Source organism: Narcine bancroftii, chromosome 1, assembly GCF_036971445.1.
Source record: "Narcine bancroftii isolate sNarBan1 chromosome 1, sNarBan1.hap1, whole genome shotgun sequence".
In the NCBI taxonomy this organism is placed as follows: Eukaryota; Metazoa; Chordata; class Chondrichthyes; order Torpediniformes; family Narcinidae; genus Narcine; species Narcine bancroftii.
In genome coordinates this window covers 240711261-240734687 of record NC_091469.1, presented here as the reverse complement: position 1 = coordinate 240734687, position 23427 = coordinate 240711261, and the positions used below count along the sequence as shown (strand labels likewise).

The 23427-nt window shown below is 42.2% G+C and overlaps 1 protein-coding gene across 1 annotated transcript; it reads left to right on the top strand.

The window, feature by feature from the left end:
• Window positions 1–1303: 1303 nt before the first annotated feature.
• LOC138754783 (LIM domain-containing protein A-like) lies at window positions 1304–22061 on the top strand. Its single transcript, XM_069919641.1, has 6 exons — window positions 1304–1383; window positions 3683–3856; window positions 6084–6111; window positions 19661–19868; window positions 21164–21437; window positions 21968–22061. The coding sequence occupies exons 1-6, from the start codon at window positions 1304–1306 to the stop codon at window positions 22059–22061; spliced, it is 858 nt and encodes a 285-aa protein (XP_069775742.1).
• Window positions 22062–23427: the final 1366 nt, after the last annotated feature.

The window sequence follows — 23427 nt, the reverse complement described above, 5'->3', positions numbered from 1 at the left end:
TGCAGGTGCCTTGGCCTTATCTCCTATTACTTACAGTGGGTTCCTCACTTCTCAGACAATGTCCACCCACTGGCCCAGGCCACATCTTTTCCTCTCCCACCTGAGGCGCAGGCAGGCTTCACGCGCATCAGGCAGGACATTGCAGATGCCACGATGCAAGCTGTGGACGAGGACTCCCCCTTCCAGGTGGAGAGCGATGCCTCCGATGTGGCCCTCGCCGCTACCCTTAACCAGAAGGGGTGCTCTGTCGCCTCTTCTCCAGGTCCCTCCACAGTTCCGAGCTGGGGCACTCCGCCATTGAAAAAGAGGCCCAGGCGATCGGTGAAGCGGTCTGCCACTGGTGCTACTCCCTGGCTGGCAGGAGATTCACCCTCCTCACTGACCAGCACGCAATGGCGTTCATGTTCAGCACCACCCACAAAGGCAAGATCAAGAACAATAAGATCTTGCGCTGGAGAGTCGAGCTCGCAACCTACAGCTATGACATCCAGTACCGACCGGGGAAATTTAACGACTCCCCTGACGCCTTCTCCCGGACCTGCGCGTCGCACCATGTCAACCAGCTGTAGGCCCTGCACGAGTCCTACTGCCACCTGGGCATCACCTGTTTATACCACTTCATCATCCCAAAACCTCCTGTACACCGCCAGGACCATGACTGAGGCGTGCCAGGTCTGTGCAGAAAACAAGCCCCGCTTTTTCTGTCAAGGCCACTTGGCCCTTTGAGCACCTCAGCATAGACTTCGAGGACCCCCTGCCTTCCATGAATTGGAATGTCTATTTCCTCGCCATCATAGATGAGTACCCCTGCTTCCCTTTTGCCATCTCATGCTCAGACACCTCCACGGCCACCGACATCAGGGCACTGACGCAGATCTTCACCATGTTCGGCTATACCGTGTTCATCCACAGTGACCGGGGGATCTAGCTTAATGAGTGAGGAACTGTGCCATACCTGACAACAAGGTGCATCACGACTAGTCGCATGACTAGTTACAACCCGAGAGGTAATGGACAGGTGGAGCATGAAAACGGGATCATCTTGAAGGCAGTCCTTCTAGCCCTTAAGTCCACAGAGTACTGGCAGGAAGCCCTCCCTGAGGCACTCCATGCCATCAGGTCACTCCTGTGCATGGCTACCAATGAGACCCCACACGAATGCCTGTTTTCATTCCCCAGGAAATCGGTGACAGGAACATCACTCCCAGCCTGGCTCACATCCCCAGGATGCAACCTGTGTAACTGCAGGGAGAGCACTGGAGGACAAGGCAACACCTGGCCAGCTGTTCATCAGCTGACCTGAATGGATCAAGCCCCACCCGGTCGGCTGCCAATCACCCTCCGGGATATAAGCTACATCCGTCCCCCCGTCCCCCCCCCGAGGTCAGTTTCAGAGGTAGTGCAGCCAGCTCACACAGCCAGCTCTGTGGAAGTTTATCTGGAATAAAGCCTGTTGAACAGACTTTATGTTTTGAGTAATGGAATATATATTTGGGAGAAATTGGTAAAATTAGAATAGGTTACATACATACACACATTTTAAAACAGATCAGCACAGTATAAGAATTGCCTGCAACCAGTGAACTTGGAAGAATGAGAAGTGAGATTGAACTGTGAACCAAAGAAGCAAAAGTTTACACACACATTACATACAGTGCGCTTCGAATTAGAAGGGGGTTAAGTTGGGTTTAGTTAAGTTAATAGAGATAAGTTAAAATTTGATTCTGTTTTCAAGTTTAAAGATAATTAAAAACAACTTCTGTTTTAGTAACAATTTGTCATGGTGAATATCTGTTGCTGCTGGGTTTTGGGGTCCTTTGGGCTCATAACATTTTATGGGGGAACGTCCAGTCAATTGAACACAAGTTTTGTGGGTTATTAGTCAATTGTTTTTTTTCCAAGCTAATTTAAAGCTTGAGAGTGAAAAACAGCTGCAATGGATGTTGATAAACTTTTGTCACAACCATCATCTGCAGAGTTGAATAGCAAGAGAAAAGAAGAACTGATGGTTATTTCTAAGGCATTGAAACTAAATGAAGTTAAACATTGGATGAGGAAAGTACAAATACAGAGGATTATAGTGAAATATTATATAGATGGGGGTAAATTTGTTCAGGAGGACTTAGAAGATTTTCCAAAGGATAGATCTGGTGAGTTGCAATTGGAGTTAGAGAATTTGAGGGTGCAAGAGGAAAGAGAGAAATGTAATTTTGAGATGCAGAGACAACCATATGAGGCAATCCAAGTTGAAAGGCAAAGAGAAGAGGCTAAAAAGCAAAGAGAAAAAGCTGAAAAACAGAGGAGATCTGAGTTAGAGTTAGCTGAAAGACAGCATCAATTAAAGAGGATGAAAATTGAGAGGGAGGAAAGTAAGAGATCTGAATCTGTAACTCGTGGGGAGAGGTTTTTGCCTAGTAGAGAGATAAATCTAGTGCCTCCTTTTGATGAGGGAGATATAGATACCTATTTTCACCTTTTTGAAAAGGTTGCTGAGAGCTCAAGATGGCCAAAAGCAAAATGGTTTTTAATGCTCCAAAGTGTATTAAAGGGAAAAGCACAAATTGCATCCTCTAGCTGGACTGCATAGCAAGTGGCAAATTATGATACTGTTAAACAAGCTTATGAGTTGGTTCCTGAAGCATAGAGACAAAAATTTAGGAGTTTGATAAAAACATGGAATCAATCTTATATGGATTTTGCTCTGAAAAAATCTGTATGGTTTGACCGTTGGTGCGCCTCAAAAGGAATAAATAATGATTTTGACAGATTGAGAGAATTGATATTAATTGAGGAAATTAAAAGGTGTGTCCCAAAAGAGGTTAAATTATATCTGGATGAGAGACATGGCTATGTGGCTTCAAACAGCTAGATCGGTAGACAAAATTTATGCTGATTCATAAAGGTACATCTCAGAATGGTAATTATTTTCAGAAAGTTAATGGGGAACAGATTAATAAGCCTGTTCAGAGGATTAATATGGAGCAGGATGGTAAACCTGAAATTAAGTCTGGAGAGATGGTTGGAAAGGACAGAACTTCTGGATTTGTATGTCATTTTTGTAATGGAGCCAATGGTCATGCTTGTGCTAGTATTGAAAAACAAAAGAGAAAAGAAGGTTTTACCAGAAGCATGTATTCAAACAGTTGAATTTAGGCAGAGCAAAGATTCTAAATCTGATAAGGGTGTCATGGATGTTTTCAAACCTTTTTCAGTAAAGGAGGGAAAATCACAGGTTCCAGTTAAAATTCTTAGGGATACTGGTTCTGCACAATCATTGTTAGTACAAGGAGTTTTATCTCTTGATCAAACAACTGACACAGGGGAGACCACTTTGATTAAAGGTGTTGGAGGTGAGGTGGAGTCTTCACAATATTGTGCTAAATTCAGAGTTAGTTAAAGGACATGTAATTTCAAAGTTACCTATGCAGGGGGTCTCATTTTTATTAGGGAATGCTTTGGCAGAGGATAAAGTTGGGTCAGTTTTGAGATTAACAAGTAGGCCTAGGAAGGATGAGGTGGAAGAGAACTGTGAGATATATCCTGTGTGTGCAGTAACAAGGTCCATGTCTAAGAAATTATTGTGAGATGAAGAAGATCCAGTTGAAAGAGATTTGTCAGGTGCTTCTGAAATGGTTTTGAAAGAGGAGGGTAATTGTGAGAGTAAAGATTTCTCTTTGTCAAGAAAGTTAATTCAGCAGCAGAAAGCAGATACAAGTTTTGTTGACTTAGCAGACAAAGCAATAACTGAACAGGAGATTGAAGAAATGGCTCATGGTTATTACTTAAAGGGTGAATTGTTGATGAGAAAATGGAGACCTCTTGATATTCCTGCTAATGAAGAGTGTGAGTGGTGGGGGTGAGGGAGGGGATAATTCATCAGGTGGTTGTTCCTAAAAATTACCGCAATTAAATTTAAAATTTAGCCCACCTTCTTTAGGTGGTCATCTTAGTGTAAAGATAACCATGAATAAGATTTTGAAACAATTTTCTGGCCTGGTTTGGGGAAGGATGTTGTAAATTGGTGCCGGACATGTCACGTTTGTCAAGTTGTGGGGAAACCTAACCAGGGACTCCATTGGCTCCATTACAACCTATTCCTGTTGCTGGGGAACCTTTCACTAGGGTTATTGTGGATTGTGTAGGTCTCTTGCCGAAAACTAAGTCTGGAAATCAGTACTTGTTAACAATTATGTGTGAAGCATCGAGATTTCCAGAGGCTATGCCATTAAGAAATATTAAAGCCAAAAAGGTGGTAAAGGCTCTGGGAAGATTTTTCACAGTGTTTGGATTACCGAAAGAAATTCAGAGTGATCAAGGATCTAACTTTTTGTCTGGGCTGTTTCAACAATTAATTTATGAATTGGGAATAAAACAGATCATTTCATCTGTGTATCATCCTGAAACTCAGGGGGATTTGGAAAGATTTTATTCTACTCTTAAAAATATGATGAGAATTTATTGTCTGGAGAATGGAAAATTGGGATGAAGGTATTCATTTATTGTTATTTGCAGCAAGGGAGGCTGTGCAGGAGTCATTAGGTTTCAGCCCTTTTGAAATTGTGTTTGGACATCAGGTTAGAGGACCTTTAATGTTGATAAAAGAACAGTGGGTTAACGAGGATGTGCAGTTGAACTTGCTGGATTATGTTTCTAAATTTAAGGATAAGCTACAAAAAGTGTGGACTTTGGCTCGAGAGAATTTAGAAATGGCTCAGGGTAAAATGAAGTGTTTATTTGATAGGAAAGCTCATGAGGAATTTTAAGGTATGAAGTAAAGTTTTGATTTTGTTTCCAACACATCCTTTGAGAGCTAGATTTTCTGGACCGTACTCAGTTAAATTAAAACTGAATGATGTTAACTATGTTGTTAATGCTCCAGATATAAGGAATAAAACTCAGGTTTGTCACATAAATATGCTGAAGTCTTATTACGAGGATAAAGGTAGTTGAGAACAATCTGTATCAGAGGTGTTGGCTGTTGACAGGGTTGAGGAAGTCATGGATCATAAGATTATGGAAACAGAATCTTGTGAGGGTAACCTTAAAGAAATGATGGTTCCTGTGTGCCTGTCTAACTCAGCAATTTTGGAAAATTTGGAGGAAAAGTTAGTTCATCTTAGGTCACAAGAACAGATGCAATTGAAGGAATTAATTTTAAAATACACAAATTTGTTTCCTGACGTTCCAAAAAGGACATCGGTGATTTATCATGATGTGGATGTTGGAGAAGCAAGTCCCATAAAACAATACCCATATAGAATAAACATTCAGAAAAGTAGAATCATGGATCAGGAGGGGGAATATATATTGAGAAATGATATTATTAGACCTTCGAACTCAGATTGGAGTTCTCCTTGTATTCTGGTACCTAAACCAGATTTGTACAGATTATAGGAAGGTTAATTCAGTAACTAAAACAGATGCTTATCCTATTCTGAGAATCTACGACTGTATTGATAAAATTGGGAAAGCTAAATTTCTTACAAAGTTGGATTTGTTGAAGGGTTACTGCTGAATGCCTTTAACTGAGAGAGGAAAGAATATTTCAGCTTTAGTAACTCCATCGGGTTTATATGAGTATAATGTGTTACCTTTTGGCATGAAAAATGCCCCTGCAAGATATCAAAGGATGATTAATTCGGTAATCCAAGGATTAACACATACAGATACTTATATTGATTTGGTCATAAAAAGTGACACATGGGAAGAACGTTTGAAGGAATTGGACAAAATTTTTGCAAGATTATCCAAAGCAAACTTAAGAGTGAATTTGCAAATGCCACTGTGACATGTAGTTTGTCATGGCAAAGTTGCACCTATTCAAGTGAAGGTGAATGCAATTTCTGAGTTTCCTATTCGCAATGGCAAGAAAGCATTGAGAAGGTTTTTAGGAATGGCAGCGTATTAAAGGAAATTCTGCAGAATTTTTGCTGATGTTGCTCTTCCTTTAACCAAACTTTTGAAGAAAGAGGAGAAATTTGTGTGGACTAAAGAGTGTGAGAGAGCTTTAGAAAATTTAAAGGAGATGCTATGCCATTATCCTGTGTTAAAATCTCCTGATTTTGATAAACCTTTTTCTGTAGCAGTAGATACGAGTGTGGGAGCAGCAGGGTCAGTTTTATTGCAAAAACATAATGAAATTGTTGCCTACTTTTCAAAAAAATTTCAATATCCATCAAAGGAACTATTCCACTATTGAAAAAGAACTGTTGTCTATCATGTTTGCTCTGCAGAATTTTGATGTGTATCTCAGTACCTCTCAGGAACCTATTGTGATAGTTACTGACCACAAACCTCTGGTGTTTCTGAATAAAATGAAGAACAAAACAGAAGATTGTTAAACTGGAGTTTAATATCACAAGAATATACTCCGCACATTATTCATATCAGAGGTTCAAATAATATTATAGCAGATCGTTTGTCAAGATGTTAAAATTGATCATTTATAAAATGCTCTCAACATTGTTACTTTATTATAACCTATATATTGAGAATTGTTATATCTTTAGTGATTTTAAAGACAGTTTAGTTATTACTGAATTTTAACTCAAGAGTTAAAATTCCTTTAAAGGAGGGGAGGTGTAATGTATGTATATTTGGGAGATAAGTTGGTAAAAATAGAGTAGGTTACACATATCTTTGGCTTGGCTTCACGGACGAAGATTTATGGAGGGGTAAATGTCCAAGTCAGCTGCAGGCTCGTTTGTGGCTGACAAGTCCGATGCAGGACAGGCAGACGCGGTTGCAGAGGAAAATTGGTGGGTTGGGTGTTGGGTTTTTCCTCCTTTGACTTTTGTCAGAGAGGTGGGCTCTGTGGTCTTCTTCAAAGGAGGTTGCTTCCTGCCGAACTGTGAGGTGCCAAGATGCACGGTTTGAGGCGAGATCAGCCTACTGGCGGTGGTCAATGTGGCAGGCACCAAGAGATTTCTTTAAGCAGTCCTTGTACCTCTTCTTTGGTGCACCTCTGTCTCGGTGGCCAGTGGAGAGCTCGCCATTTAACACGATCTTGGGAAGGCGATGGTCCTCCATTCTGGAGACGTGACCTACCCAGCGCAGTTGGATCTTCAGCAGCATGGATTCGACGGTGTCGGCCTCTGCCATCTCAAGTACTTCGATGTTGGAGATGAAGTCATTCCAATGAATGTTGAGGATGGAGCGGAAACAACACTGGTGGAAGCGTTCTAGGAGCCGTAGGTGATGCCGGTAAAGGACCCATGATTCAGAGCTGAACAGGAGTGTGGGTATGACAACGGCTCTGTATACGCTAATCTTTGTGAGGTTTTTCCGTTGGTTGTTTTTCCTGACTCTTTTGTGTAGTCTTCCAAAGGCGCTATTTGCCTTGGCGAGTCTGTTGTCTATTTTGTTGTCGATCCTTGCATCCGATGAAATGGTGCAGCCGAGATAGGTAAACTGGTTGACCGTTTTGAGTTTTGTGTGCCCAATGGAGATGTGGGGGTGCTGGTAGTCATGATGGGGAGCTGGCTGATGGAGGACCTCAGTTTTCTTCAGGCTGACTTCCAGGCCAAACATTTTGGCAGTTTCCGCAAAACAGGACGTCAAGCACTGAAGAGCTGGCTCTGAATGGGCAACTAAAGCGGCATCATCTGCAAAGAGTAGTTCATGGACAAGTTGCTCTTGTGTCTTGGTGTGAGCTTGCAGGCGCCTCAGATTGAAGAGACTGCCATTCGTGCGGTACCAGATGTAAACAGCATCTTCATTGTTGAGGTCTTTCATGGCTTGTTTCAGCATCATGCTGAAGAAGATTGAAAAGAGGGTTGCTGCGAGAACGCAGCCTTGCTTCACGCCATTGTTAATGGAGAAGGGTTCAGAGAGCTCATTGCTGTATCTGACCTGACCTTGTTGGTTTTCGTGCAGTTGGATAACCATGTTGAGGAACTTTGGGGGGCATCCGAGGCACTCTAGTATTTGCCAAATGTCCTTTCCTACTCACGGTGTTGAAGGCTTTGGTGAGGTCAACAAAGATGATGTAGACTCCTTTGTTTTGTTCTCTGCACTTTTCTTGGAGCTGTCTGAGGGCAAAGACCATGTAGTTCATCTGTTTGCGCGAAAGCCGCACTGTGATTCTGGGAAAACATTTTCGGTGACACTAGGTATTATTCTATTTAGAAGAATCCTAGCGAAGATTTTGCCTGCAATGGAGATCAGCGTGATTCCTCTGTAGTTTGAGCAGTCTGATTTCTCGCCTTTGTTTTTGTACAGGGTGATGATGGTGGCATCACGAAGGTCCTGAGGCAGCTTACACACACATACACACACTTTAAAACAGATCTTATTTGAAATACTGAAGAATTCACATTCAGTGACTTTGCAGAAACTATGGAGAATGCTATGCACATTTCACAAGCAGGTGCTAATTGAAATGATATCATCAAATGAATCGACTAGAGATGGGTCATCTGTGATGAACATTTTTACAAGGCTTCTGACCTTATCTAAGACAACAGATGGGAGCAAAAGACTAACTCCTATTGTTTGCTGGAAAACGTGGGGGTTTTGTGGCAAGTGAGAGAGTCACATGGCCTTTCTAGCAGTTGGAGTCAGAGAGAGAGAGAGAGAGAACAAGTTCTCACAGCCAGTGTGGCTTTGACACAGTCACAGCTGAAGCAAGCAGGAAAAGCTTGTTGGAACTGAAACAGATGCTCCAGAGCGGTGGATGGCTGGAAGTGCTATCTGTCTGATGTTTCTCTTGGAATAATAGGAACAGGAAGGAACTCTGTAAGAAAGAGGTTATAATCTGGAGAACCCTGATGAGGCAAGTTTCATCAGTGAGACACTGAGGTGACTAATGATGGTATCTCAGTTGTGGAAATCCTGGAACACCACATATCTCTTTCTGCAAACCCTACAAGAACCTTCCTGAGCAGTAAACATTTACCTTTTGAGCACCAAAGCCTGGTGAACTTTATACTTATTAAATTCTGTGCACAGTATAAGAATTGCCTGCAACCAGTGAACTTGGAAGAATGAGAATTGAACTGTGAACCAAAGAACTTTACTTAAATTTACACATACATCATAGACATGTGCTTAGAATTAGAAAGAGGTTAATTTGGATTAGTTAAGTGAATAGAGATAAGTTAAAGTTTGATTCTATTTTCATGTTTAAAGATAATTAAAAACAACCATTTAATGAAGTAAGAATTTGTCGTGGTGAATATCTATTGCTGCTGGGTTCTGGGGTCATAACATTTGTGTCTGCTCTTCTGCTCGATAGCGCATCACAACATAATATACAATATAACATAATCTGTCACAATACACTGGAACCCATCTCATATTCAACTACAACTTCAATATGTCCACCATCTCACACACACTGAACAAATCCATCACTGGAAACCTTGCCTCTGACTCTGCTTGTAGATTTTTTTGATTTGAGGGATTAATTTTGTTATCTTCAACCTTAAATCTCCACATTTTGGACAATTTCCAGTCAGATTCTCTTAGCTTGGCAGACATAACGAAGTGGAGTGAGTTTGTACACACCAGGGATTTGATCAGTGGAGAAGGTACATCTTTTATCTTCTCCATTTTCCCTGCTCTGAACAAACCATCTCTGGATGATTCTCTGGCTAGGGACTGAGAGACTGGACGGAATTTAACGGAGGACAGCGAAAAGTCAAACTTGAGTTAAGAGTTCAAGGAACTCAACGATCTGGGACCCTGGTTGAATAGGAACTCCAGGAGCTCGGATAAGGTTGGGGACCTTAATAGGTAATGGCATAGATACAGTGAGTGAATGGGGTCCACCTATACAGACAATGAGTGAGAAATATACAGAAAATGAGAAGACTATACGTAAATAGAAAAGGTGTGGGGGGGGGGCTTTAGGAGGCACATGGGATGATGAATTAATAAAAGAGGCACAACAGTTGATTTGGAAGCGTATATTAAATAAGAAAGCCAAGAATATAATAGGGAAATGGCACCTTCTGGCACAAGAAAGAAAAGAGAGAGAGATCAATGCAAGTTGGCAGACTAAAGCCATAAAATTGGGGATCCCATTGACAGAAGGGGGGACATTAAAATATGTGGAAGTCCTCCAGAAAGAATGTGCACACAGAAAAGAACAGGAGGTTCGGAGAATTGATGAGGAAAACTGCGCAGTGGGGTGAGTAGTAATAAGAGGTATGATTTACCTTGTATGTCGAATAATGATGTAATCTTTTAGTTCAATTTGTTTTTCTTGAGTATATAAAAGTTGATTCATCCATTTGTTGAATTGAGACCTCTGGAGACTGCTTTCAAGGCTGAAAGCAGTAAGGGTTCTCTCAGGTTAACTTGGTGTCTAATAAAGAGTTCACTGTACCAGTTCAGTGTGCTGTGTTCTTTGCATCGGAAAGTGGTAGTTTCAATATATTTGGAAAACAAGCCAAGAGTCCAAGAGTGAGGAATGCTTACTGGATGGTACCAGTGACCAGCTGAACTAGCATCTAAAGATTAAAGAATGGGTCCACGAGACACTTTCCCGGTTTTTCTCTTAAGGTGTTAGATCAATTGATCCCTCTCTCCCTACAGCATAACTCTGATAGACTCCAGATGAACTATGAGCGTCGCATCCCGAGCACACAGAGGATAAGGGCTTGAGGATTTGCTTGGTGAAAAGATAAAAGTACTGTCCAACATAACATGTTGTCCTAGTTATGCTGTCTTACTTGGTTCGGCTGGGAGTCAGAGGAGGAGGAGCTTGGAGAGAGTCGGGCTGTGAATCAGAGGAGGAGGAGCTTACTGAAAGTGACAGGGTTAATTGGTCAAGGGGCCAATAAAAGAAGTGAAAGGGGAGGAAGCGGCCAGCGAGGAGTGGCTCAGTGAGTGAGTGGAGCAGTGAAGGAGTGAGACTTCCTGGCTTTGGCTTATCAGGCTTCGGCGAAAGCAGGCAAGGAGAAAAGGTAAGCTGAGTTATTTGCCTTCGTATTCAGAGTCATGCCAATAGGGTTAGTGCTCTGTACTGGGTATCAGATGTGGGAACAATGGGTGACCTCCACCCTCCCAAATGGCCACATCTGCACCAGGTGTACCGAGATGCAGTTACTAAGGGAGCGAATTAGGGATATGGAGTTGCAGATTGATGACCTGCGGCTTGTAAGGGAGAGTGAGGAGTTCATCGACTCAACTTTCAGGGCGATAAATACTCCAGAACCCATGTCAAGTAAGTGGGAAACCGTCAGGGGGGGGAAAGAAAAAAGCGAGAAAAACGGAGAACACACCAGTGACTATCCCACTCAGCAACAGTTATGTTGTGTTGGATTCTGTTGAGGGAGATGACCGGACAGAAGATGGACACGGGCACCAGGTCAATGGCAATGAGCCTAGCAGAGTGGTGCAAAAGAAAAGGAAAAGGAAAAATGCAGTAGTTATTGGGGACTCCATTGTCAGGGGTACAGACAGGAGCCAGATAAGTATACCCGCATGGTGTGCTGCCTCCCTGGTGCAAGGGTACGAGATATCACAAATCGGGTCCAAAATATTCTGAGAGGAGAGGGAGAGCAGCCTGATGTCTTGGTACATGTGGGTACAAACGACATTGACAAGAAAAGGGAGGAGGTAATGAAAAGGGATTACAGTGAGCTGGGATGAAAGCTGAAAGACAGGAACGCTAGGGTAGTGATCTCGGGATTACTACCTGTTCCAAATGCAAGTGATGAAAATAATGTAAGGATAAGGAAAATGTACATGTGGCTGAGGTGCTGGTGTACAAGGCAAGGATTTGCCTTCTTGGATCATTGGGATCTCTTTTGGGGAAGGCATGATCTTTACAAGAGGGACGGGTTGCACCTAAATCCAAAAGGTGTCAACATTTTGGCAAGTATGTTTGGTACAGCAGTGGGGCAAGGTTTAAACTAATTTGGCAGGGGTATGGGAACCAGAGTGATAGGGAAAAGGGTAGGGAAGATAAAGTAATGGCCAGGAAAAGTAAAATAGGAAAAGTAATGTTGGGAGGAGAAAATAAAAAATCAGATGGTGCAGTGAGTTTTCGGGTCAATGAGAGTGTTAAGAAAATTACAAAGAATAATAGTGGGCAGAAAAATCAAAAGAAAAGGTTACAGAAGTCACTAGATATTAAAAGGACAAAGAGCATAAGGGCACTTTATCTGAATGCCCGCAGTATTAGAAATAAGGTTAGTGAACTTGAGGCACAAATCGGTACCCATGCCTATGATTTGGTAGCCATCACGGAAACATGGCTACAAGGTGACCCTAAATGGGAATTAAACTTTCAAGGGTATCAGGCGGTGCAAAGGGATAGACAGGATGGTAAGGGAGGTGGAGTTGCACTCTTAATCAAAGATGAGTTCAAGGCAGTAGTGAGGAATGATATAAAATCTAAAGAGCATAATGTTGAGTCCATTTGGGTAGAGATAAAGAATAACAAAGGGGAAAAATTATTGGTGGGTGTTATCTATCGCCCACCAAATAACAATAGTTTAGTGGCACAGGAAATAAATAGAGAGATAAGTGAAGCATGTAATAATGATATGGCAGTAGTCATGGGGAACTTTAACTTCCACATAGATTGGGAAAATCAAGTTGGTTGTGGGAGTCTGGAAGAGGACTTCATAGAATGCACCCGTGATAGCTTTCTTGAGCAGCATGTTAAGGAACCCACAAGAGAAAATGCTCTCCTGGATCTTGTGTTGTGCAATGAGATAGGTAGAGTAAATGATGTAATAGTCAGAGACCATCTGGGAAATAGCGATCGTAGTATGATTGAATTTCTCATTCAGAAGGAAGGGGAAATAGTTAGATCTAAAACTAATATATTATGCTTAAACAGGGGTGACTACCATAGGATGAGGGAGGAATTGGGCAGAGTGGACTGGGAGCACAGGCTGATTGATGAAACAGTTGAGGAACAGTGGAAGATTTCAAAAAAATATTTTGTAATGCTCAACAAAAATATATTCCGGTCAGGAAAAAGGGCAGCAAGGGAGGGAAAAATCAACCGTGGTTAACAAAGGAAATAAAGGAGAGTATAAAATTGAAGGCGCAGGTGTACAAAGCTGCAAAGAGCAGTGTGAAACTGGAAGATTGGGAAAACTTTAAGAGACAACAAGGAATTACAAAGTGGGTAACAAGAAATGGGAAAAAGGATTATGAAAGTAAATTGGCACAAAATATAAAAACAGAAAGGAAAAAAATTTATAAATATATAAAACAGAAGAGGGTGGCCAGAGTTAACATAGGACCCTTGGAAGATGAGAAAGGAAAACTGGTAGCAAAAAATGAGGAAATGGCCGAGGCATTAAATAAATATTTTGTGTCAGTCTTCACGGTAGAAGACACGTCCAACATGCCCAAGTGCGGAGTTAAGGATGCGAATGTTGGGGAAGGCCTTGATAAAATAATTGTTACAAAGGAAGTAGTGATGGAGAAACTAATGGGACTAAAGCCAGACAAATCACCTGGTCCTGATGATATGCATCCAAGGGTTCTGAAGGAAATGGCAGAAGTTATAGTTGATGCATTGGTGATCATATACCAAAATGATATACCAATATATCCCGGCAGACTGGAAGACAGCAAATGTCACGCCACTTTTTTAAGAAGGGATGTAGGCAGAAGACTGGAAATTATCGGCCAATTAGCTTGACGTCTGTAGTTGGAAAAATGCTTGAAGCCGTCATTAAAGATGAAATAGTGAAACTTTTGGAAAGTAAGGGTTCAATCAGGCAGATGCAGCATGGTTTTAGAAAGGGAAGATCTTGTTTGACAAACTTGTTAGGATTCTCTGAGGATATAATGGGTGCTGTGGATAGAGGGGAACAGGTTGATGTTGTATATTTGGATTTCCAGAAAGCGTTTGATAAGGTGCCACACAAGAGACTTATCAGTAAGTTACAGGAAAGTGGAGTCCGGGGAAGTATATTGGCCTGGATCGAAAATTGGTTGTCTGACAGGAGACAGAGAGTCAGGATAAATGGGAGTTTTTCAGGTTGACAGAGAGTGGTAAGTGGGGTACCGCAGGGGTCAGTGTTAGGCCCACAACTGTTCATCATTTACGTTGATGACTTGGAGGAGGGGACAAAATGTGATGTAGCCAAGTTTGCGGATGACACCAAATTGAGTGGAAGAGCAAATTGTAATGAGGATGTGGAGAGTCTGCAGAGGGATATAGTTAAGCTGGATGAGTGGGAAGGGTCTGGCAGATAGACTACAATGTTAGTAAGTGTGAGCTTATCCATTTTGGCAAGAAAAATAAAAGAGCTGAATATTATTTAAAGGGTGAAAAACTACAGCATGCTGTTGTGCAGAGGGACTTGGGAGTGCTTGTGCATGAATCGCAAAAAGTTAGGTTGCAGGTGCAGCAGGTTATTAAGAAGGCAAATGGAATGCTGGCCTTCATCGCTAGAGGGATTGAATTCAGGAGTAGGGAGGTAATGTTGCAACTGTATAAGGTACTGGTGAGACCGTACCTGGAGTACTGTGTCCAGTTCTGGTCTCCATATTTGAGGAAGGATATACTGGCTTTGGAGATGGTCCAGAGGAGGTTTACTAGGTTGATCCCTAGGATGAAGGGGTTGACTTATGATGAAAGATTAAATCATCTAGGATTGTATTTGCTCGAGTTCAGAAGAATGAGAGGAGATCTTATAGAAACATATCAGATTATGAAGGGTATGGATAGGATAGATGTAGGAAGGTTTTTTGAGCTGGCCGGGGAAACTAAAACGAGAGGACACAGTCTCAAGATTTGGGGGAGTAGATTTAGGACAGAGATGAGGAAAAATAGTTTTTCCCAGAGAGTAGTGAATGTTTGGAATTCTTTAACCAGGGAAGTGGTTGAGGCTGCCTCATTAAACATATTTAAAATTTGGTTAGATAAATTTTTACATGATAGGGGAATTAAAGGATATGGGGAGAAGGCAGGTAGGTGGAGTTAGGTCATAAATTAGATCAGCCATGATCGTATTGAATGGTGGAGCAGGCTGGATGGGCCATTTTTGGCCTACTCCTGTTCCTACTTCCTATGTTCCTATGTTCTGATGCCCTGCCTTAGACTGGTTGTTAAGAGGGGAAATCCCCAGACAAAGGTAAGGACCCTGAAATGGTGCAGAAGAACAAAAGGACAACATGGAACAAGTGTGTGATAAGCCAGGAGTAAGCACTGCTAGGGGTAAAATGTCAGAAATGAGTGATGTGGGGACCCCGGGCCACCCAATGTATCATTTATATCTAAAGTACGGTGAAAATTTAAATTGGACAGTGAGTTGCACAGCTCAGAAAAAGGTAGGAATTGAGCAGGAGGCCAGGAAAGGGCTGGCCAGGGAAATTTATGATAGAGTTAAAAAGGTAATGATATTATCAGAAAAGGGACTGGTTCCATTCATGTTCCAATTGCACAGAGCAGGAAGAGAATTTATAATGGTAGTAATACAGCTGTGGCAAAACAACCAATGTGGAGAAAAGTATAAGAGCTGGAGAAATCATTGGAGCCACAGTAAAGGAAACATTGGGGAATCTCATTTACACGTCTGGAATATTACTTGGTCATCAAAGTCAAGTTAATCCTGATTGGCAGTTCTCGCCCTGCCTGTGCAGTGTATTTATTTAAAGCTGAAATTAAACTTTTCTCCACGTACGATGTGTAATAAAAAATAAATTTAAATAAGGAACCGACCAGCACCAACCACAGAATGTGAAATTGATTTAGCATTTCAGATTAAAGAGATGATCATTACGATTAGAATGGTAACACGTTCCTTCAGGCGCCAAATGGTTAACAAGCAGAAGGTGAAAAAATAAAACCCCGGGGACCTGATGTCAGGCAGGGGCACCCTATTCCTGCAGAGGGATGAGAAGGAGGAATCAAAAGATTCCTTGTGGGTAAGGCCACCCCCATATGTACTCCAGCAGCCACAGTGTCCAGACCTGTGTCATATTAGTTACGATAAAGAAGAAGGTTTCAGACTTAGCTTTAATGTAAAATTGTTGCTCATTTTGGAAAAAAACAAACTTGAAAGCTTGCCTCGCACTTTCATTGACAGTAGAAAGACTGTGCATGAGTGAGGAAGAAGGAGGTTAAAGAGCTTGAACTGAAAATTATCTGCAGTAATTTGAAACCTGCTTTCCAGAGAGCTTCAACCATGCAGCAATTTCACAAGTTGTTGGACTTTAAAAGTAACAATGAAGAAATGGTGTTCCACTTCTGCAGTGTTTCCTGGTTCTAACTTGTATAGAAGGAGAAAAAATGGATCACACAGAAGAAAGAATTATTTTAAAAAACTGCCTTGTGAAAAATACAGAAATGAAGTAATGAAGACGCTGCCTTCTATCATCCAGTTTTCCCAGGAATTTGAATTGTTTGCCCTTGTCAGAGCCTACATGATAGGGAAAGGAACACTTATGCCCATACCAGAACTCTGTACCCCTAGGGAGAGTTTACGCAGATGCTACTGCAAAAGCTGCTGTTATAAACGGTCCCTTCACCGTTTGTTCAGAAAGTGATGAACTACTTGAATAGAACGGTCTTGCCTAATGTGGGGATGAAGCATAAGTTCAGGGAGACGCCCCTACCATTTCATTAAGCTTAGTAAACAGTAGGGATGTGCCAGAAATCAAATTAGGAACCACCCCTGCTGGACAATCTTTGTAGCAAACGCAATTTTCTTAAAGATTGGCTAAGGATGAGTGGCATAGGAGGGGCACATCACTAATCTAAGAAAGTAGGACATTCCAAAGGAAGGAATTATTATCTGCCTACAGCATGATGCTGGTTAAGAAATGGAATGCCTACCATTAAAGTCTATATGGATTGATTTTCCAGAATTAAGTAGGTATTGTCTAAGTATTGTCTTGTTATTGAATTGCCCAGGTCCTGAAAGAACAAAAATTTCAGCAGAAACTGGGTTGAATTGGATGAAGGAATTAGGGATTACAGTGGTTTCACTTCTCCCATTAACCTCAGCCAGCAGGAATAGTGGAATATGCAAAAATAAACTACACTGTCCAAATTGACTGAGGAAACAGGGCTAAAATTGGCTAAAAGGTGCTACCCCAGCATTGTTTACAATGCGGATGACACTGCAGGCTAAGGAAGGGCTAACTGCTGCAGAGAGGGTCCACAGACAACCAATACGGACATCTTGGGGAGCAAAGACCACACTGCCAGTAGGGATGGATTTATTATTATTACTAAATGATAATAAATCATTAAGTCTGTGTGGTGTATCTAGTGAGGCTGTCCTTCAAGCATAATAAATGAGGACATAAGCAAATATTTGAGAAATCTAACTAAAAAAATTTTTGAGATGCATTCACAAGTAAAACAAACACACCTAAAGGAGGCTGATCCAACAGATCAAAGTGGTGAACATCCTAATGTCAAACCTGAGAATTACATTCTGGTAAAGAATTGGATCAGAAGAAATTGGGAACTTGCTGGAAAGGACAATTCCAGGTCCTGGTAATAACACTGACGACAGTAAAGGTTGAAGGAGAGCCTCACTAGATACACCAAACAGACTTAAGGAAAAGGGCCCATCTAAGACATTAAGACTTTTATTATAATAGATTGAAAGAGAGATGCCCACGTACAATTTGAGAAGTTTATTGTTATGCCTCTTGTCGCCCTCACATTTGAACTGAAGATCGGAGTCGAGACTGAAAAGAGGAATTTTTGGTGATAGCATAATAACTTTTTAAATGTGTCTTACTTATATGTTGATAAGATGAATGTTTATAGCACCAATCAGAAGTTAGAGCTATTGGCTAATGAATCAGCTAAGTGGTTTGAAGCAGCTAAAGAAAGGTGTATAGAAAGCCAGCTACGCTTATTTGATCAGATAGACAGTGTGACTAGAGGAGGTTGCCAGGCTTCTCGCTTTTACAATGGAATCAGTTCTGACTTAACACAGCCAGCATATTTCTTATAAAACAGTTACTGCATGTGTTTTGATGGTCCATGATGGGGATGTGGGATGGTAAAATTTAAAGATGATTTGCCTTGTATAGAAGAACACTGCTGGGCACACGATTATGAGATTAAGGAAGAACACTTCTCACACTCATTCACACTCACACACCCATTCACACACACACACTCACAGACATACTCACACACACTTTCACATGCACACACAAACTCACATGCACACATACGCTCACACTCACACACCCACTCACACACACATACTCACATAGTCACAAACACACACTCACACACAGAATCACACACACACACACACACACACACATTCACACACCCATTCACACAAACTCACACCAACACACACACACATTCTCACACTCACACAAACACACTCAAATACACACAATCACACACACTCTCTCACACCACACACTCACACACACACTCTCTCAAACACACATTCACACACAACACAGTCACAACCGCTCACACTCACACACACATACTTGCACACACTCACACACACTCATTCAAATACTCATACACACTCACATGCACACACACTCACACTCACACACCCACTCCCACACACATACTCACAAACACACACACACTCACACACACACACTAACTCACACATACTCACACACACACAATCACTGACACACAAACTCACACACACACTCACACAAACATACTCACACACACGTACACACATAAAATCTCAAACACACTTACACACACAAACTCAAACACAAACTCACACAAACTTTCACACTGAAAATCACACACATACTCGCACTCATACATACTCATACACACACACACAAACACACAGTCTCGCACAGACAAAACTCACACTCACACAAACTTATACAAATGCTCCCTCAAACACACACTCACACTAACACACATACTCACACACTCACACATACATACTCACTAACACACACTCTAACACAAATACACACTTAAACCCACTCAGTCTCACATACACTCACACGCTCACAATAACACACACACATACTCACTTTATCACTCACACACATACTCACACTCACACACACATACCTACTCTCAAACACACTCACGCACATCTCCTCACACTCACATACACATATTCACGCTCACACACACATACACACAATCTCACATGCATACACCCACCTACACACCCACCCACACACACGCCAACTCACACTCAGATATTTACACAAACACATATCCACACACACCCACACACTCACACACCCACTCACACTCACACATACACTCACACAGTCTCACATGCACACACACTCACACACTCTCTTACACACCCTCTCACACACCCACTCACACTCACACACACTCACACAGTCTCACATGCACACACACTCACTTACACACTCTCTCATGCACACACTCACACACCCACTCATACACACACATGCTCACACACAGACTTATAAACTCACACCCACTCACACACACTCACACACATACTCACCTACTAATTCACACACACTCACACACACATTCACACACATGTGCACACACATTCACAAGCACTCACAAACACTTAAAAAACACACATACACCCTCTCATACACACATACTCGCACATCCACACAGACTCACACACTCTCACTCACCCACATACAATCACACACACATACTCACAAACACATGCACACACACTCATAAACACTCTCTCTCACACACATTCACACTCACACATACATAAACTCACATTCACTCTCACACTATCTCACAAACACACATGCTCAGACATACATTCTCACACACGTACTCACACACACATACACCCACTCACACTCACATGTGCACACACACACTCAACCACACACACATACTCAAAAACACACACTCACAAGCACACACACTCACACATTTTCACATGCACCCACACGCACTCACACTCACTCATACTCTCTCATGCACATGCACACTCAGACACATACTCACACAAACACATATTCACAACACTCACACACATATACACACTCTAACACACATACTCACACACTCTCACATGCAAGTACACTCACACAAACATATTCCCACTGACACTCACACATGTCCACTCACACACCCACTCACACTCACACATACACTCACACTCACTCTCAAAATCACACATACACAAACACACCTTCTCAAACACATTCACACTCACACACCCACTCACATGCACACACTCTTACATGCACACACACACTCACACTCACACACACAATAACACCCATTCACACACACATATACTCGCGCACACTCACACACATACTCACAAACATGCACACACAAATTCACACTCACTCACATGTGCATACACACTCACACTCAAACGCATACTCACAAACACTCTCTCACACACACACTCATACACCCTCTCACACACCCATACTCACACTCACCCACACAAACACATATTCAATCACACCCATACACTCACAAAAACACACTCACACACATTTACACAACCACTGACACACACTCACTCTCGCACTTGTTCACACACACTTACAAACTCACACTCACACTAATTCACACACATGCACACACTCTCACACATGTATACTCACACAAATGCGTATTCACACACACTCACACTCACTCACAAAAACACATGTTCACACACATACACTCACACACACTCACAGACATTCACACACCCACTCACACACACAAGTACAAACTCACACTCACGCAAGTTCACAAACATATACACTCACTCACACGTGTATTCACACACATACACACATGCACCTACTCATTCACACAATCACACACAATCTCACTCACACATGCACACAGACTCACACCCACTCACACTCACACACACTCTGATGCATATTCACACTCACACACTATCACAGACTCACACACAAACACTCACACACAACCTCACTCACACACACACCTACACACTCACACAAGCACACACACACTCACACACACTTACTCTCGTATGCACACACATTTACACACATACTTACACAAACTCACTCACACACACCTACACACTCACATAAGCACATATGAACACTCACACACACTTACTCATACGCACACACACTCACACACATACTCACACTCTCACAAACCCACATGCTCACATATACACTCACTCATACATGTACTCACACACATTCACACACACTCACTCACATGTACACATGGACTCACACCCACTCATACACTTGCACACACCCAATCACACAAGCACATGTGCACACTCACACACACCCACTCACACAAGCACACATGCACACTCACACATACATACTCACACCCATGCACACACCCACTCACACACCCACACATGTTCACACACACTCACATTCACACACACACTCACACTTACACACATACTCACAAACACAAACATACATACTCACACACCCACTCACACAAGCACACATGCACACTCACACAAGCACACATGCACACTCACACAAGCACACTTACACAAGCACACATGCACACTCACACAAGCACACATGCACACTCACACATACATACTCACACCCACTCATACTCACACATACACTCACAGTCTCACATGCACACAAACATTCACTTACACACCAACTCACACACCCACTCACACACACTCTCACTCACACATGCTCACACATACACTCTCACACACACGTACTCACACTCACCTACTCATTCTCACACACTCACACACAATCGCACATGTGCACATACATGTGCACCCACACTCACTCACACTTACACAAATACTCCTACAGCCTCACACACACACACATACTCACACATTCACTCACACTCACACACACACTCTCACATACCCACATACACAAACACATGCTCACACACACTCACACACATAAACTCACACTTACTCTCACACTAGCTCACACAGACATGCTCAGATATACACTCTCACAGACATGTACTCACACACATATACACACCTACTCATTTACACACAATCATACACCCACTCACACACATATTCACACACACTCACATTCACACATACTCACACTTACACACATACTCACAAACACTTAAACATACATACTCCTACACCCTCTCACACACACATACTCACACATTCACTCACATTCACACACACACTCTCACACACACACTCTCACATACCCACATACACACATGCTCACACTCACACACATAAACTCACACACACATGCTCAGACATACACTCTCACAGACACCTATTCATTTACACACAATCAAACACCCACTCACACATGCACACACTCACATTTACACACACTTTCACTCAAATACATACTCAAACACTCACACACAAGCACACTCATACACCCTTTCACACACACATACTCTCACACACTCTCACACACTTTCACATGCACACACACACTCAATCTTACTCGCATACTCTCACATGCACACACACACTCACACACATACTCACACTCAACACACACCCTCACACAAACACATATTCACACACACTCACACACACTCACACATACTCACCCATACACTCACACACACTTTCCACACTCCCACACATACATACTCACACACAATCACACACCCACTCACACTCACACATACACTCACACACTCTCAAAAGCACACATATGCAAAACACCCTCACACTCACACACATACTCACACTTTCACACACTCTCACACTCACACACACAATAACACCCACTCACATGCACACACATATACTCGCACACACTCACACACACACATACACATACACACTCTCTCATACACACACACAAACACACACTCACACATAGTCACATATGCTCACTCACACACACTTACACACAAATGCTCACACACACTCACACACATCTACACATCCACTCTCACACACACATTCTTACACATAGACATGCACCCATTCACACATGCACATATTCATACTCACATGCCCACACACTCACACAAACTCATACTCCCACTCACACTCACACACCCTCCAACTCACACACAGACATACTCACACACACTCATACACTCACTCACACACATCCACATACAGTCACACACATACTCACAAACACTCAAACACACTCACAAACACTCAAACACACACACTCATTCACCCTCTAACACACATACTCACACACACTCACACACACACTCACACTCATACATGCTCACACACACAATTACAAACTCACACTCACACTAGCTCACACACACACATGATCAGATATACACTCACACACATACATACTCACACACACATACACACACACTCACACGTACTGCAATAACAGGGTATCCATTCACCATTCAGTAACATATTGACAGAGCAGGATATCAGTTCATCAGTCAGTAATGTAATGTCAGAGCCGGGTATCTGTATGCCAGTCAGTTATGTACTGAGAGGGCAGGGTATCTGTTCGCCAGTCAGTAATGTACTGAGAGAGCAGGGTAACTGTTCACCAGTCAGTAACGTATGTACAAAAAAGGGTATCCATTTACCAGTCAGTAATGTAGTGAGTGAGCTGGGTTTCCGTTCACCAGTCAGTAACATAATGACAGAG